Source organism: Phoxinus phoxinus, assembly GCF_949152265.1.
Source record: "Phoxinus phoxinus genome assembly, chromosome: 3".
Classification (NCBI taxonomy): Eukaryota; Metazoa; Chordata; class Actinopteri; order Cypriniformes; family Leuciscidae; genus Phoxinus; species Phoxinus phoxinus.
Window position 1 is genome coordinate 21,577,590 of NC_136878.1, and position 18,660 is coordinate 21,596,249.

Below are 18,660 nucleotides of genomic sequence, written 5' to 3' on the forward strand. Positions count from 1 at the left end.
ACCGTGTAACTTCCGCTCAATATTTGAATCTGAAGCGTTAGCACACTCCCGACCACTTGATGGCGATAACCGATGTTTATGTCTCGCGGGACACTCACGGTCACAGTCGAGTTCAACTTCATATTGCACTGGTCAGTGGTCACGTCTTTCCATGTTACAAGTAACAATTAATGAAGGTTTTGTTTGTTTATTTCGCTTACTCTCCCGGAGCACAGTTGCTCTGCTCGCTAGCCTTATGAGAAACGGAAGCGAGCAAAAAGACTACATCGACCAAATGTAAACAGCCCCCTTTCCGTGTCCGGTAGCGCATTTATATAAACGAGCACTCAGTCCTTCAACAGAATTCAATGGGATTTTACAAAATGACGAATAAAACACGACAGAAACTGTATTTCGCACTTTTTGTTTCTGGAACATCAACTAACATCACTAATCACTCGGTGAGTTGCACAGTTTTGTAAACGAACATTATTGGCTGTTTTAATGACATTTTCGGACATGCCCATTGACTCCAATGTTAAATGGGTCCATGGCCAATTCTATTATAGTCAAAAACTCGAGAGAGGAACCATTGTCAAAAAAATGTTGTCCACCACTCTTGTTCATCCAAAACAAATAACAATATAGACTCAAGGTGTTAAATACCGGAATTATCCTTTAAGTATTGTCAGCTGTTCCTGTTTAGTTACCTCATTTGCCTTACTTAATACTCCCTCTCGGTTATTGTTTGTGTGTGTATCACATGCTGTTACTGTCTATCACTTGTCTATGGATTAAATCTCGTCTTTGTTGATCTGCCTTCGTCTTTCTTCATCGTGTAATAGGTGTGAGTGTGAGCAGTTTACGCTGTAGAACAAAAATTCTAAGTATTGCCAAGTTATGCTTACCACTTTAGTTTACTTGTAAAAAAACAATAGAACCCATGAAATTTCAAAGGAACGTACTCGGTTACTAACGTAACCTCGGTTCTCTCTAGAGAGAGGAACGAGTACTGCGTTGTCGTAGCAACGCATTGGGGAAAATCCTTTTCCACGAGAATACTGAAGCAAAAAATTATCCTTAATTTTGTATCAATGTAAAACCCAATGTAATTTTGTATCAATGTAAAACCCAATGTAATTTTGTATCAATGTCTTCGCGCCCTCCTGCGTCACGTCCCGCCGAAACGGGCGTGGCTTAGGGCTATATATTTCGCTCACAGGCTTATGAACTCTGATTTTTAAAGCGAAAACAACCAGAGCGCATACACGGCAAGAAACGCAGTACTCGTTCCTCTCTCTAAAGAGAACCGAGGTTACGTTAGTAACCGAGTACGTTCTCTTACGAGAGATACTCTCGTACTGCGTGGTCGTAGCAACGCATTGGGGAACACCCTGTAAGACGCTGTGTATGCAGTGATCCGACACCATAGACCCAGAGCACTGAGCTGGGGTTCATATAGTACATAATCACCTGTAGGACTCACAGAGAATCCTGAAAGAGGTGGGTTCTAACCACCATCTCTCACAAAATTGACTGCACTTAGCAGATCAGCACAAAATTGACTGCACTCAGCAGTTCAGCATAATGATGCCATAAAACGACGACTGAAATCTCAGTCTAAACAAATACGGTTAATTAAACCGATAATATCCTGGCCTGTAAGGCGGGCACCTCGAGGTTATAAAACCTGATAAATGTAGACGGTGAGGCCCAGCCTGCCGCCATACAAATATCCTGTAAGGCAATCCCACTCGACCAAGCCCACGAAGAAGCCATACTTCTCGTGGAGTGCGCTCTAACACCCAAAGGGCACTGAATGCCTTTGGATGCGTACGCTAGAGCTATAGCGTCCACTATCCATCTGGATAGGCTCTGCTTTGAAGTGGCCAATCCCTTGAGACGCCCACTAAACGAAACGAAAAGCTGCTCCGTCTGTCTGAAAACAGACGAGCGCGACACGTAAGCTCTCAACGCCCTCACTGGACAGAGAAAATTTTCGTCCATATTGTCCCCGGTGACCGGAAGGGCAGACAGGGAAATAACCTGCGCCCTAAACGGTGAGTTTAGGGATTTTGGAACATAACCATGCTTAGGTTTGAAAACGAATCTGGAGTCATTAGGCCCAAACTCCATGCACGACGCGCTCAGTGAGTGTAAGTCCCCAACGCGCTTCACTGAAGCGAGAGCCAGGAGAAACACCGTCTTGAGCGACAAGTGTTTCATATCAATCTCCTGAAGAGGCTCAAAAGGAGGACCCTTCATGGCGTCCAGCACCGTGGAAAGGTCCCAAATGGGAACTGTGGGAGGTCTGGGTGGATTAAGTCTCCTAGCTCCTTTAAGGAACCGAATGACTAAATCGTTCCTTCCTATGGACTGGCCGTGTGCGGTTTCAGAAAAATCCGCTATAGCTGCCACATATACTTTGAGCGTGGAAGGGGATCTCCCGTTATCCAACAGCTCCTGTAAGAAGGACAAAACCTCTGTTACTCCGCAGTCTGGGGGTGACACGCCACGAGACGTGCACCAGCCAGAAAAAAACTGACCATTTAGAAGCATAGAGCCGACGCGTAGACGGAGCTCTAGCTTGTGTGATCGTGTTTAACACTCCCTGAGGGAGGTCAGCGTATACCCGTTGATGGCCCACACATGAAGGGACCATAGTTCCGGGTGAGGATGCCAAATCTAACCATTTGCTTGAGAAAGGAGATCCCTCCTCAGAGGCACTGGCCACGGGGCGGTGCTGGTTAACTGCATCACAGCTGGGAACCAGGGTTGATTCAACCATAGCGGTGCTATCAGCAGCACTGAGCATCCTTCCTCCCTGATCCTCTCCACCACTTGGTTCAGGAGGGAGACAGGGGGAAAAGCATATAGAGGACGGCGCGGCCACTGATGAGCCAGGGCGTCCCTGCTTTTTGAGAAAAATTCTGGACAGTGAGCGTTCTCTGGAGACGCAAAGAGGTCTACTTCCGCTCTGCCGAATTTCTTCCACAACAGTTGTACTGTGTGTGGGTGTAACAACCATTCTCCTGCCGGAACGCGGTTCCTGGACAGTACATCTGGTCCAACATTCAGGTGCCCCGGCACGTGCGCCCATATCAGAAGGCGTTTGGTCAGCCTGTATAACGACAGGGACCTGAGGCCGCCCTGGCCATTTATGTATGACACCACTGACATGCTGTCTGAACGTATCAGTACATGGCAGCCCATAATCAGGGGACGAAAGCGAGTGAGTGCTTTTCACTCTGCTAACATCTCGAGGCAGTTTATGTGGAAGAGCTTCTCTCGCTCTGACCAAAGGCCAAACAGCGGTCTGCCCTCGAGCAGCGCTCCCCATCCTGCGTTGGATGTGTCCGTAGACACCACCCTCAGACTCGAGGAAGTCCCCAGGCTTACACCTGAAAGGTACCAGTCTTTTGACTTCCAAGGTTTCAAAGCTGCAACGCAAGCTTGATTGACCTTGAGGCGAAGCCGACCGGTGGTCCATGCTTTACAGGGCACCCTCCCTTTGAGCCAGATCTGCAGTGGGCGCATGCATAGCAGGCCCAGCTGGAGTACTGATGATGCTGAGGTCATCAGACCTAGCATCTTTTGAAAGCTCTTTAGAGGGAGAACAGCGCCGCAGCGGAATGAATACGCAGCGCGCGCTGTTGTGACAGCTGCGCTGTCATGGACAGCGAGTTCAGTTCCAGTCCCAGAAAATAAATATTCTGTCTGGGGGATAGCGAACTCTTTTCCCAGTTTACTGTGAGACCGAGATTCTCGAGGTGACTCAGCAGCAGGGCTCTGTGCGCCACTATCTCTGAATGAGATTGGGCTAGAATGAGCCAATCGTCCAAATAGTTCAGCACTCGAAAACCCTGCAGTTTGAGGGGAGCGAGTGCTGCTTCCATGCACTTCGTAAATGTACGGGGTGCTAGAGACAAGCCGAACGGCAGGACTTTGTACTGGTATGCCTGGCCCTCGAAGGCGAATCTCAAAAATCGCCTGTGACGTGACGCAATCTGTATTTGAAAATACGCGTCCTTTAGATCTACTGACACGAACCAGTCTCCTCGGCGAACATGCGCGAGGATTTTTCTGGTCGTTAGCATTCTGAACTGACGTTTCACAAGCGTTCTGTTCAGTTGCCTCAGATCTAGTATGGGTCTGAGACCCCCGTCTTTTTCGGGTACCAGGAAGTATCTGCTGTATAGCCCCCCTTCGCTCTGAGCCTGAGATAAAGGTTTGATAGCCCTTTTTCTCAGAAGTTTCTGAATTTCGGCTCGAAGTAGGTGTGCTACATTCGAATCTACCGAAGTCTCGATGCGCGCCGCGTGGCGGCGAGGGCGTCTACGAAACTGCAGCGAATAGCCTTCTTTTATGATGTTTATCACCCATTTTGAGACCCCGGGAAGCTTCTCCCATGCATCTGCACGTGTAGCTTGGGGCTGAGTGAAAAGCGCGCTCTGATCGACTTGCGATACAGCGGCTTACGTGAGCTGCGACAGAAATGTCTCGCTCGCAACATCTGAGCAACATCTGATCTTTGAAAAAGACGCGCTCTTTTAGATACAGAAGAAAAAGTGTGAGTCGCGCCGGCGAACTCACACACACTCAATAAGGAGGAAAGGATATAGGCGCTGGAACGCGCAGCTGGAAGGCGAAGAAGGCGGCGGTGCCAGCAGCTTCACGACTCTCCCGCTGAAGTGCTCTCTCGACGGCGCAGCTTCTTCACTCGGATCAGCGATGAGGTGTCTTCGCTGAAGGATTAAAAATCAGAGTTCATAAGCCTGTGAGCGAAATATATAGCCCTAAGCCACGCCCGTTTCGGCAGGACGTGACGCAGGAGGGCGCGAAGCGCCCTCATTGGGTGTGACGTCACTCAAGGGCTCGCTCGATTGGCTTAAGCATTTGCCGCACAGCAGCCAATAGGCGCGCGAGCTGTCTCGCCTAGGTTTGTATGCTGTGGCAATGCGTTTTACATTGATACAAAATTAAGGATAATTTTTTGCTTCAGTATTCTCGTGGAAAAGGATTTTCCCCAATGCGTTGCTACGACAACGCAGTACGAGAGTATCTCTCGTAAGAGAACCAGTGGCAAATTAGACTTCCGGGTTCTGATGTCATCCCTGCACTGCACCGCTTTCTGCACTTATTCAGACATTGTTTATGGGGAGGAGTCTGATGTCAAACCGTTAATGTATGCAGGCTTTTCCTTTTTCATCATTATTAAACAATTTGGCTGGTTACAAGGTGAAAACACACATTGTAACCGGATACTTGATGGTTTTCTGCAAAGTAATGATTACTTCAAAGGGGGATATTTGTAAGTTTTTTTTTTTGTCTGAATGGCATTATTATATTTTTTCCCCACACCAACAAAATCCATGCTGTAGATGAAAGTTGTCTTGCGCATTCAAATTTAATTTGTTCAGTCATCCATTAAATTGGCATGCTCTCTCTCTCTCTCTCTCTCTCTCTCTCTCTCTCTCTCTCTCTCTCTCTCATGTTAAAATGTAACACCAGCTTTGAATGAGAATGAGAGATAGAGCACATAAAATGAGTAGCAAAGTGAACTTAAGCAATCAAATAAAAAAATGTTATTCAGTTTGAAATGAGGGACAAGCCTTTTCCTGATGCATTCTAATCATGAAGACCCTCCTGGCTACGACCCATATAAGAGGGGAGGAGACTTTAGATGGCAGGAGGATGGAGAGAGCACGTAGAAGGGTGATGCAAAACCGCAAGATGCGAAAACAGAAAATGCAATTGAGAGTTGAATGGCCAGGGGTGGGGGTGAAAAGTTTAAAGAAATGCTGTACAAAAAGTAGAAAGTGTGACTCTAAACTCTTCAAAGAAGAAAAATAAATTAAAACAGACAAGAGATTGAGAACAGAGACACTATTTCTCAATTTTCACTTAAACGCTTTGTCCTTAGTCAGCAGTTTGTATGAACTCATCAGCCAAACTTGTCGAAGCAAATGAAGACTAATTAAGTGCTCGCTGCCGTTTGTGCAAAGAACCACCAATAAACTATCTAATAATTAACCTCTCAAATATTACTTCCATCCTGCCATGTAAGTAATATCTCAAAGAGCAACTCACTCGAGACAATTAGCCATAGTTCAGCTGGGATTAATAACGAAAAATGGAAGTTTTTTTTTTATTTTTTATTTTTTTCCCATCACAATCTGCATTACTTTAAATGTCACTGTAGATGACTGGGTCATTTGTGTTAGAAATAGAATAGTAACCCTTTGAGCTATTTTAATGGAAATTTGAATGCGTGTTCTATAGGAAGTTATTTTTTTTTTAATCTGCCTCTCACACTCTAAAAAATAAAACATTGGGTCAACAAAAAAAAATATGTTAACGTTTTCCACTAGAATTTTTAATTTAAGACTGCTGGCATAATTACATTAATTCAAAGCGATGTTTTGAGTATGGTGAATTACCTTTTAGTCCACAATAAAACGCATTTCTAAGTAACATGAACTTAATAATTTTCAACATGAATGCAAGTAATTAAGTTGATCCAACATAATGTTTTAAGTTAGGTGAAGAAGTTTTTTCCTACCGAAGCTTCGAAGCTCAAAAATGGTATTCGGACCAGCCCTAATTTTAAATAACACAAATGAAATGACTGACTTTTATAAGGAATTATGTATATTTTTAAACAGCTTTCCAATCACTATTTATCTTTTTAGCACCATTTTTAAATTGTAATATATTTCTCTTTTAAACATACATGTAACATTCATCTTTTAATATATTTCCCTTTCAAAACATTTAAATGAACTATAATATTAATATATAATAATATTAACATAATTAAAGAAGTCGTTTGACATACGTTATTACGAGTCATTAATGTCCTTTAAATTATATGTTTCATATAATAGAACAGAAGCTATATATTGTGAATTTAAACATTTCTCGAGTCGTTTACCAGCGGCAGACGTCAGGAGGACCAGCTGAGGTAAAGGCTGTTCTAGGCGGGTTACATGGGCTCGAGCACCCGGTGATCTCCTGGGTCTCACACAACTCGAAAACGTCCGATCAAATGTTTTAAATAGGCGCTATCTTTATAAATAAACCACAGATTTGAGCTTTAAACAACTACATTCTCGACTGAACAACTCTTAAAACTACATTTCGTGACACAATAACAGTAGTATTTTTAAATTTCCCGCAACACTTGCCTCTCCCAGAAGAAGCGGATTTCGCCTCGGACGCGCATCAATTTCGCTCCAAACGCTTGCTTTTATAGCGTCCATTTCGCTTTGGACGCGCGAATGCATTCAAAATGTTCAAGCGTCAAATTAGACGCGGCAGGCGCGAATTTGACGCGCTATTCGTGTCCGGTGTGAACGGACAGTTACATATACTATCAACACTCAACTCAAATTTCAGAATAAGGACTTAGAGATTTCGGTATTCGGTTACTATCATAGACTGTAAAAAAATACTTATACAGTAGGCTATCACCAACAGAATCCTGAGCGAATGCAAATGTGTAATTAAACATAAAATTACTAACCATTCACCAGATTGAGTTTCAACTGCGTGGTCCCACTCGTCGTCTGGCCTTGAACATGCATGCGCGCGGAAACTGTGGGCCGTTTACACGTCATCAAATTGTATTTTACATTAGCAGAACTTAAAATTAAATTATTTTTGATTGACTGAAAATGTTAAACTCTGACAAGTCATGATAGTATATTGAATCAATAGGCATAATTTGTGTGTCATCCAAGCTCAATAAAATAACAATTACAAGTAAAAAGTCTAACTGTATCTCAGAACTTGATTTTTTATTTCACAACAATGTGTATATTTAAGTAATGACTAAAGGTCCTCTGAATTAGTTTTTAGAGTGCAGTTTTTCAAATGAACTTTATTTGTAGTCATATTCTGGTGCCATATTTATAGTCATGGATTAGCAACCCTTTTGATAGTTGCCTCATGGCATTTCATGTGCTTTTAATTCTAGCAGGAGACTTTCTTTCATGGCACAGGGTTTGAGCCTGAAAGCTGAGATGTGAAAAAATGATTAATCGTGGCAAATATGCAGTGAGATGACAAAACAGTTACAATCCTGACTATGAGGCACATAAACTGGTTAAAAAAAGATATGCATCTCTTTGCTTTTCTGTTGGCTCATTTCAAAAGAACAGCATTGATTAAAATAGATTAAAATAGTTTTTTTTGGTAACAAATTTAAAAGTCTTTATTGTACTTTACTGTACTTTTGTACATTGGTGACTAAAAGTATTGATTTATAAAAAAAAAAAAAAAAATCGTAGGCTACTGACCCTATTTTTTTTTTTTTTTTACTGTAGGCCTATTTTAGAAAGTAACGTTATTTGTGTCATACAAATAGTTGGTGACCTGGCTCACAATTTTTTTTTTTTTATACAGGCAATGCATTAATTCATACGCAAAAATATAGCCTACAAAAAAGTTAAATATAGTAAATTGGTGACATTTTTACAATAAGCTAATTTTTTTAAGTTACAATTAACTAATTTTTCATTAGTTAACGTCCCCCTGTAGTCAATAATTGTATCCCTTAAAACAAATTTTTGAAAACCAAAATGACATATTTAAACGTATTTCTCCTGTGAAAAAAATTATTCATGCCTTAAAATAGCTTCATTCACGCGGAACCATGAATAAGGCTAATTTGCCCCGCCTCCACTCACGCCAGCTCACAGATCCACTCTATGAACTTACTGAGGTAAACACTGCACATCAGTGTTGGTCAAGTTACTTGGAAATAGTAATTAGTTACTGATTACTGATTACTTCTCCAAGAAAGTAATCCAGTTACTTTACTGATTACTTATTTTCAAAAGTAATTAGTTACTTTACTAGTTACTTTACTAGTTACTTTACTTCAAAAACATGATGCACGACCTGAAAATGCTATAAAAGCAGACCTTTCAGCCTAATTCTATTCTTTCTGCATATTCCATCATCTAAAATTGAATCAAATTAAACATTCTCTTTTTTAAAACTTGTTTAATTAGTTTCAATATTTTAACTTTATGCACATTGCATCAACCAAAAATTTAATTAAATGCAACAGTCTCAGACTTGAAGAAAAATGTTGAACATTTAACCAATTTCTGCAGAGTCCACCATATTTTAACGAAATACACAAAGGCCTTCTTCTGTTAAGTTATATTTCTGCATATTCCAGCATATAAAATGCAAATATTTTTTTTGTAAAATCCTCTATTCGATTAGATTCAAATAAAATACAGCAATAAACTAATTAAAATGAAAGTCTCTCATGACTGTATTCCAAATTATTAACAGTTACGTCTTTTAACATTAAAGAGCAGATTCGTTTTGTTTTTGTAAATCGTCAGACATGTTTTTACCATTTCATGGGGTTTTCCTTTGTAGAAAGCCTTTCTTTAAAGTGAATTTCGTTTTGTATAAATTGTATCTTAATTTTAATAAATATTGCATCAACCAATTGCATATATTTAATAAATAAAAAGCAAATATAGCAGACAATATAATAACCGTGAATTGAGGCGGTAGCGCGCCGCGTTCACTTGCATTGCATTGTTAAAAGCCTTTCTTTAAAGTGAATTTCGTTTTGTATAAATTCAATTATTTTTGTATCTTATTTTAATAAATGTTTCATCAACCATTTGCATGTATTTAACAAATACAAGGCAAATATAGCAGACAATAACCGTGACATGGAGGAGCCGGAGCGCCGCGTTCACTTTCACTTTCATTGTTAACTAGAGCGCGCACCTCATAAATTAATGAAACTCAGCGTAGGCCTATGTCTCATGATACATTAGCATTAAATATCTTTGCTGCATCCTTTCTAGAATAGACAAGGGCTTTCTCGCGGCTCGCATCAGCATTTACGGATGATGAGTTTTGTGATGCGGTTGCGGATGAAATAAATAATACCCCATTCGCGCAGCTCTATCGATAACAACATTGAACACTAGGCTACACAAATAGTATTTTTTATTTTTATTTAGGCGATTCATTTTCCATAGTGACATAGGAGGTGCCGGATCCAATTAAAAGGTTCCGTATCCAACGTCGGGCGTGTTCCGGCTCAAATTAAGCCACGACTCACGAGACAGTATAACGAAACAACATCACAGTAACGCAGTAACGCAGTCTCCTTACGGGAAAGTAACAGTAATCTAATTACTGTTTTTGCAATTGTAATCCCTTACTTTACTCGTTACTTGAAAAAAGTAATGGGATTACAGTAACGCGTTACTTCTAACGCGTTACTGCCCATCACTGCTGCACATATATGTATTAATTAGGCTAATGCCTAAATGTTTTTAATGTGCTTTTGGACAAACCATGTGCAAATTCATAAGTCAACAGCAACACCATTGCTTATTATTTTCTTCTTAAAACGGCAGTGAAAAAAAACAAACTGTTTCAAAAACGCGGTTTAAAATCCTGTTTCTGACCTAACCTCTTATATACTGTCAATGGACCTAACCAATCACGTCAATGTCCCGGCGAGCTTTAGAGAGAGACACGCCAGGTTCTGCTGATATATTTTTGTTGATATGAAAAATCGGGTAAATTTACTAATATAGCGGGTGTATGTTGTAAATTACGATGATTAACTATTTATGTCTTTCTCTGACGTTCTGGTTTGTTCAAAACGTTTCTGATGATAGTTAGAAAGGAGTAATGTATATCGCTCTTTACAACGTCGGACACATAACGGTAATTAATATGATTAGCCTTTTGCTTGACTGTGTTATCAAACAGCTAAAAATGTGTTAGCCTACACAAATCATGTCTCCTTTCGCCATCTCAGTCTCCTTTCTAACTATCATCAGAAACGTTTTGAACAAATATTGATTATAATTTCATTATTAAAATCAAACGAGAATAGGTCTGAACCAGTGTTGGTCAAGTTACTTGGAAATAGTAATTAGTTACTGATTACTGATTACTTCTCCAAGAAAGTAATCCAGTTACTTTACTGATTACTTATTTTCAAAAGTAATTAGTTACTTTACTAGTTACTTTACTAGTTACTTTACTTCAAAAACATGATGCACGACCTGAAAATGCTATAAAAGCAGACCTTTCAGCCTAATTCTATTCTTTCTGCATATTCCATCATCTAAAATTTAATCAAATTAAACATTCTCTTTTTTAAAACTTGTTTAATTAGTTTCAATATTTTAACTTTATGCACATTGCATCAACCAAAAATTTAATTAAATGCAACAGTCTCAGACTTGAAGAAAAATGTTGAACATTTAACCAATTTCTGCAGAGTCCACCATATTTTAACGAAATACACAAAGGCCTTCTTCTGTTAAGTTATATTTCTGCATATTCCAGCATATAAAATGCAAATATTTTTTTTGTAAAATCCTCTATTCGATTAGATTCAAATAAAATACAGCAATAAACTAATTAAAATGAAAGTCTCTCATGACTGTATTCCAAATTATTAACAGTTACGTCTTTTAACATTAAAGAGCAGATTCGTTTTGTTTTTGTAAATCGTCAGACATGTTTTTACCATTTCATGGGGTTTTCCTTTGTAGAAAGCCTTTCTTTAAAGTGAATTTCGTTTTGTATAAATTGTATCTTAATTTTAATAAATATTGCATCAACCAATTGCATATATTTAATAAATAAAAAGCAAATATAGCAGACAATATAATAACCGTGCATTGAGGCGGTAGCGCGCCGCGTTCACTTGCATTGCATTGTTAAAAGCCTTTCTTTAAAGTGAATTTCGTTTTGTATAAATTCAATTATTTTTGTATCTTATTTTAATAAATGTTTCATCAACCATTTGCATGTATTTAACAAATACAAGGCAAATATAGCAGACAATAACCGTGACATGGAGGAGCCGGAGCGCCGCGTTCACTTTCACTTTCATTGTTAACTAGAGCGCGCACCTCATAAATTAATGAAACTCAGCGTAGGCCTATGTCTCATGATACATTAGCATTAAATATCTTTGCTGCATCCTTTCTAGAATAGACAAGGGCTTTCTCGCGGCTCGCATCAGCATTTACGGATGATGAGTTTTGTGATGCGGTTGCGGATGAAATAAATAATACCCCATTCGCGCAGCTCTATCGATAACAACATTGAACACTAGGCTACACAAATAGTATTTTTTATTTTTATTTAGGCGATTCATTTTCCATAGTGACATAGGAGGTGCCGGATCCAATTAAAAGGTTCCGTATCCAACGTCGGGCGTGTTCCGGCTCAAATTAAGCCACGACTCACGAGACAGTATAACGAAACAACATCACAGTAACGCAGTAACGCAGTCTCCTTACGGGAAAGTAACAGTAATCTAATTACTGTTTTTGCAATTGTAATCCCTTACTTTACTCGTTACTTGAAAAAAGTAATGGGATTACAGTAACGCGTTACTTCTAACGCGTTACTGCCCATCACTGGTCTGAACAATACGTCTACAGCAGGCTATGCCTATTTATTAATGTCAGTAGGCTAATGAAACATTTCAAAATAAATATTTGTTAACATTAATGCACTCTGACATGAACAAACAATGAACAGCTGGATTTTTATTAAAGGATAATTCCGGTATTTAACACCTTGAGTCTATATTGTAGTTTGTTTTGGATGAACAAGAGTGGTGGACAACATTTTTTTGACAATGGTTCCTCTCTCGAGTTTTTGACTATAAAAGAATTGGCCATGGACCCATTTAACATTGGAGTCAATGGGCATGTCCGAAAATGTCATTAGACATAGATTAATAAATAGCCTACTGTAAAAAAAATTGCTCTTGTAAGTTCATGTCAGTTATTAACCAATGAAACCTTATTGTAAAGTGTTACTAGTCGATTTTGAATTATTTATTACTTAAATTTTAATACTTTTATTATGGTTTTAAGTATTGAATAAGTTTATACAGTATGTATATTTGGTAACACTTTAACACTTTACAATGTCCTTGTTACGGTATGTCCTACATACAACTTAACCAAAACCAAACCATTAATCCTAACCCTATAGTAAGTACATGTAGTTAATTATTATTGCTTAGCGCTTGCATGTATAATTACACCGTAACACAGACGCCTTAAAATAAAGTCTAATCGTATATTTTATTAAATGTTATATAGTATTTTTTATAATTTGTTTATGCATTATATATTTAAATATCTTGTACATCTTGGAGTTTGTTGCAGTGTGTGATAGGATTGCCACCACTGTAAAGGATAAATGCTGTGGTGCAAGTGATTTGCTAAAAGAAGACATCTTAGAAGGCAGCATAATTAAGTTGCCAACTTTTTGGCACAGCTTTCACATCGGCAGCGCATCCACGGTGACTTAAAATACTGCCTACAGAGGTAGGCCTAACTCATTAGATTGTAGAACACAGCTTGTATCTCTCTCTCTCTCTCTCTCTCTCTCTCTAGCTTCCTCTCACTCTGTAGTATTGGAGCTGTTATTGTTTATGATTCATTGCACATTGTTTCGCCCCCAAAATAAGACCTTTTCTACATGCACAAGTACTGCGAAAACAAACACAAGAGAGGCACAGGAGAGAGAGAGAGAGAGAGAGAGAGAGTTGAAAAAGTAAAGTAGGCATTAAAAAACTGTGCAGAGCTAAGGATGGGAGAGAGAAAAGAGAGACACTCTGAGGGGAAGATAAAGAATATTGTACACAGAGAAGTGGAAGCAGAAGAACAGAGCGACATGTATAATAAAAACAGAAGCAGAGTCAGATGAGCATCGTTAGAAAGACAAAGAGACATGGAGGGGTTATTTGTTTCTTTCTTTTGTTTACTCAACTGCTCTGAATAGGAATGGACTTTAACATCCCTCCTAGAGGCAGGGACGTGCTGGCCAGCTCCGCTCCTTTTTTATCTTGTTCCCCCAGAATGAAAGATGTGTGCTCTCACCTACACGCGCCAGGCTGTCACACTGGGCTCAAAACCCATTAACACGGACAGAACAGGGGTCAACGGGCCAGCCACTGATAAGGATGACCAAACTCTATTGCTTTCACACTAACACACACATGATTATACCAAAACACACACTTGACCAGACACACAGCTGAACACATACACAATAAAAATGAGGAAGGCTCTATTTCTTTCTACCATCTCATTCTTTATGCTTTGGTCTGTATCACATACACTTGAATACACAGAGGTGTATAGCTTTGTTTTCCTTGAAGTTCACTTCAACACTTGAATTATGAAAAATGTTATGGTATCTAATTGTGCTCTATTTTCCATGATCTCAGAACAACTTCTCACCTTAACTACATCTGTTTTTGAACTTACTTTTAAACTGTTAATTAATTGCATTCTGAAAGTATTAATGTGTGTATGCATATATTCTAGACATGTAAATTCTGAATGTCAGTATTGTCATGTGACTTACTGTTCTCCGTCATGTAAGACTCCTGCCCATCTTACCCCTTATGGGAAAGTAAATTCAAATTAAAAATTCGAGAAAAAAGGGGTAGTCCAAGTTAACCTATCTTAAGATATTATGTTTAACATAATAATTTTTAACACCTTTACAGAATTAAAGCTGATATATTATTTATGGTTTTAATCTAAAGATTATTCTAAAGATTCTGAGCTCAATCATAATTATTTTGCTTTATAACCCATAGTTTTAAGCAATAATTTGTCAACCTAATATGAAGTAAATATTATTTTATTGATGATATTTTAATACATTGATGATATCATAAAAGCCAATTTAATTTTAGAAACAACTTATTTTTTATATCACATTTAATTGAATGTGATATATACCGTATAATAGCACCGTATAATTTGGTCTTTGTATACATGAAAATACTATACCTTTCAAAAGTTTGAGGTTGGTGAGATTTAAAAAAAAAATTTTTTTGAAGTGTATTATGCTCAAAAAGTATCTTATGCTCACAAAAATACAGTAAAAACAGTAATATTGTGAAATATTATTGCAGTTTCAAAATAATTGTTTTCTCTTTCAGTATAATTTAAAAGGTCATTTATTCCTGCGATGCAAAGCTGAATTTTCAGCATCATTACTCCAGCCTTCGGTAGAAATACTTCTAATATGCTAATTTGGTGCTCAATAAACATTTCTGATTAGTAATGTTGAAAAAAGTTGTGCTTGTAATAATTTTTGTGGAAACCACTACATATTTTCAGGATCCTTTAATAGAGAGTTCAAAAGAACACCATTTATTTTAAATAGAAATGTTCTATTTCTATGTACAGTTCAGTTTAATGCATTCCTTGATGAATAACAGTATTAATCTAATATTTAAGAGAAAAAGTTTGTGTAGTAGACAGAGCAGATAAATAGCATGCATTTTCTCTCTCATTTTACTTTCCTCTCTCTTCCTCTCTTTAGGACTGGGTGACGGCTACAGATATTCTCATCTCTCTGGACAGATTGAACACTTTTGGAGACGAGTTCTTCAAAGATGCCAAAGTGCTTCGCTCATATTTTTATGCCATATCTGATTTCTCCGTGGGGGGCAGGTGAATAAACACAACTATGGAATGTTGCATGTGGTTTAGCTGTCACCGATGTTTCATTGGCAGATGTATACTGACCAAGAGAAAAGAGAAAGGGAGCAAGTGACGGAAAATGGCAAGTGAGTGATGTAATATCAAGAGGAACTGTGCTTCAGTAAGAGGGAGAGAGAGAGTTTTGCCAGCCATTTAAACTGTGTTCTACATCTTAAGTGTATTAGTAGTATAAACAGGATGTGGAAGAGACAGTGTTTGTGTATTTGTGTGTTTGTTCGCCATCTGTAAATAGTTTGTGCATGTCGGCTTTTTTTTCATCATCAGCTCACATTGTATATCAAAGTGTATTTGCCTTTTCTCTGATTATTATCTCTGAACACAAATATGTTAATGCTAGTTATCAGTGCAAAATGGTGAAATTACACAACACTTGCTAAGCTGTAATTTCTGCCAAACAAATGGCAAACGCTGTGGTCAGAATGTGTTTCTACTTAGTGTTTTTGACATATTGATCAACTCTGCCAATTTATATTCTCTGTTATGGTCCCTGTAGCATATACAATTTTGTTTTGTCTTTTGATGTAATTTGGTTTTAAATTCAACCATCTGGCTCATTTGTAAATCTTGTCTCAGAATGCCACATCCTGAGCTGATTTTTTTCAGCAAAGTGACATTTTTTTACGAGTGTCCACAGAAAACAATGAGCCTTGAAAGAATGCTCATAATGCGCTCTCAACTGTCTTGCAGATGCAAGTGTAACGGCCATGCCAGTTACTGCTTGACCAATGAGGAGGGAGGTTTGGTGTGTGCTTGTGAGCACAACACTGCAGGGGTCGACTGTCAGCACTGTGCTCCCTTCTACCAGGACCGGCCATGGGCACGGGCCACCGCTGATTCAGCCAACCAGTGTGTGAGTGAGTATGGCCTGATTCTTTGTCTATTTGGAGTAGATCCATCAAAAACCTGACAATCTAAACTCAGATATGATGTATAATATTATATAATATATGTATATACAGAGACTCGTATTTTGATATTCCGTTCAGTTTTGGTTACTGATTATCTCCTCGTTTGTTTCTATGGTTAGTTACTTATGATTATCAACTGTCAGTCATTTGGTTCGTCTTGTATTTAAACTCCCTGTTTTGTTCAGTCCCTTGCCAATTATTGTCTCTTGTCTATTTCTCCTGCGTTTATGATTATTCCTATTTTCGTGTGTGTTCTACAACACAACTATATATATTAAATCAAAACATTGTTGCCTTTGGCTTGCTCAGTTGGGGATATTCAATTTAATGAATCAATCAATATTACTATTGATTAGCATTACCAAACATGGACGTTTTATAATTATTTTATTTTAATACTGTGAAGCTGCTTTGATACAATCTGTATTGTGAAAAGCGCTATACAAATATTCTTGACTTGACTTGACTTGACATTTATTACACATTGTTTCTTTTTATGATCTTATAAAAAGCTTGAAGTTAATCCTATTAAAAGATAAAAGTTAATCCTGCAAGTTTTATCACCTGGTTAATTAATTTAGTGACACTGTAACCCATTGAGATTTTAATCAAGAAAAAGTGATTTTGGCCCCAAGTAAATTTTACATTACATGATACATTTTAACAATGTTTTTCATTTGACTAATTAATAATAAATGGTTTCTTTTCATTAATTTTCTCAGTTTCAAACTAACATGTAAATTTAAATCAATCAAGGAACTGAAGTTTTAGCTGAGGGCCCATCTGTGTGTTGTCTTTAAATCAGCCTGAGAAATTTAGCATCTATTTAAGTCTCCACATCTGCATCATATTTTTAAATGTTTTAAAGTTCATTAAACATGAAATTCAGTTAGATATAACAAGAGTTTTACCTTCTCAAATCAACTTTTAAATGAAGTTGTTTAAAAAGTTAATTTGTTGCGTCTTGAACATTGGTTGTGATTGAATTTGCTTGCTTTACTCAGTGTGTGTTTTTATTTAGGGCACGAAAAATAAGATTCTAACTTTTTTTACACATATTTTATAAAGATATTTTCAGATGTCCAATTGAGTGGGCAGTATTAAACATAATACAGTAACCGCACAGTAATACTGAATACAATTATATAATCATGTGAAAACTATTAAATGTATATAAAAAAAAAAACAGCTTCAATCGTTGCAAACGCAAATGAGTTTGGTCCTGTTTGACCAGCAGACAGAGAAGAACCTGGTTTGAACAAAAAATCCACATACAAAGCTCATTCCTCTGTTAAAAAGCTTGCATTCCTCTGTTGAATGTGCGCCACCTTCGAGTCCTCAGATGGCATTACATGAGAAACCATTATACTGTGTTAAAAATAGCCACATGTGCTCAGAAGTACTTTTCAAAACCCTACTATCCTCAATTCCCAAACAGTTGAAAGTGTAATTAAAAGCAAAGGTGATGTGACACAGTGGTAAACACGCCTCTGTCCCAACTTTTTTGGAGTGTGTCAGCCATCAAAATACAAATTTGTTTATATTTACACAAAATACAATTAAGTTGGTCAGTAAAAACATTGGAAAACCTTTCTTTGTGCTTTTGTCACTTTAAAGGGCACCTATTATGGAATTTAGAAATTTACCTTTCATGTAGTGTGTAACATAGATCTAAGTGAACAAAAACATCCTGCAAAGTTTGAAATATGAAAGTGCACCGTATATAAAGTTATTGTCTTTCAAAAGTAAGAGTCGACTCTGAGTCATTTTTATGAATCGTTAGAAGACCGAAGCTTTTTCTCTTACTAGATGACGTCAACTTGTCAAGTTATTTGAATACGATACGCCCACTTATTGCGCTCCAAGGCCAGGGAAAATATCATGGCGACGAGACGCTGTGTTCTGAAGTGCGACTCAAAAGCCAACTTTTTTCATCTGCCCAAGGAGGAGCATTTGAAGACTAAGTGGCTTCAATTCATATATAAAACTATACCACAGAAGTATAGTCCGAGCCTTGTGCTTTGTTCGCGCCATTTTGAAGACGATTGCTTTTTAAATGCAATCAAACTTGGATTCGCGAGCCGGCTGATATTGAAGGAAGGTTCATGTATTTGCATCAGCTTCCTCCTCCGTATCACAACCTGTAAGTGTTATTAATAATTGTTGCTTATGTTTTATGTAGCATGCTTAATTATTATTTTGTTTGTTGAGTAAGC

General features: G+C 38.0%; 1 protein-coding gene across 4 annotated transcripts in view; it reads left to right on the plus strand.

Moving 5' to 3' along the window:
- The window catches only part of lamc3 (laminin, gamma 3), a 93,839-nt gene that overhangs the window by 19,716 nt on the left and 55,463 nt on the right, over positions 1–18,660 (plus strand). For 3 of the 4 annotated variants that reach the window (XM_079606515.1, XM_079606516.1, XM_079606514.1), the window contains 2 exons: positions 15,355–15,485; positions 16,224–16,390. In XM_079606515.1, coding sequence (XP_079462641.1) covers positions 15,355–15,485; positions 16,224–16,390 — 298 coding nt within the window. Of the gene's footprint in view, positions 1–44; positions 132–15,354; positions 15,486–16,223; positions 16,391–18,660 lie in introns of those variants that run through there. The other variant, XM_079606517.1, reaches the window with a different exon arrangement.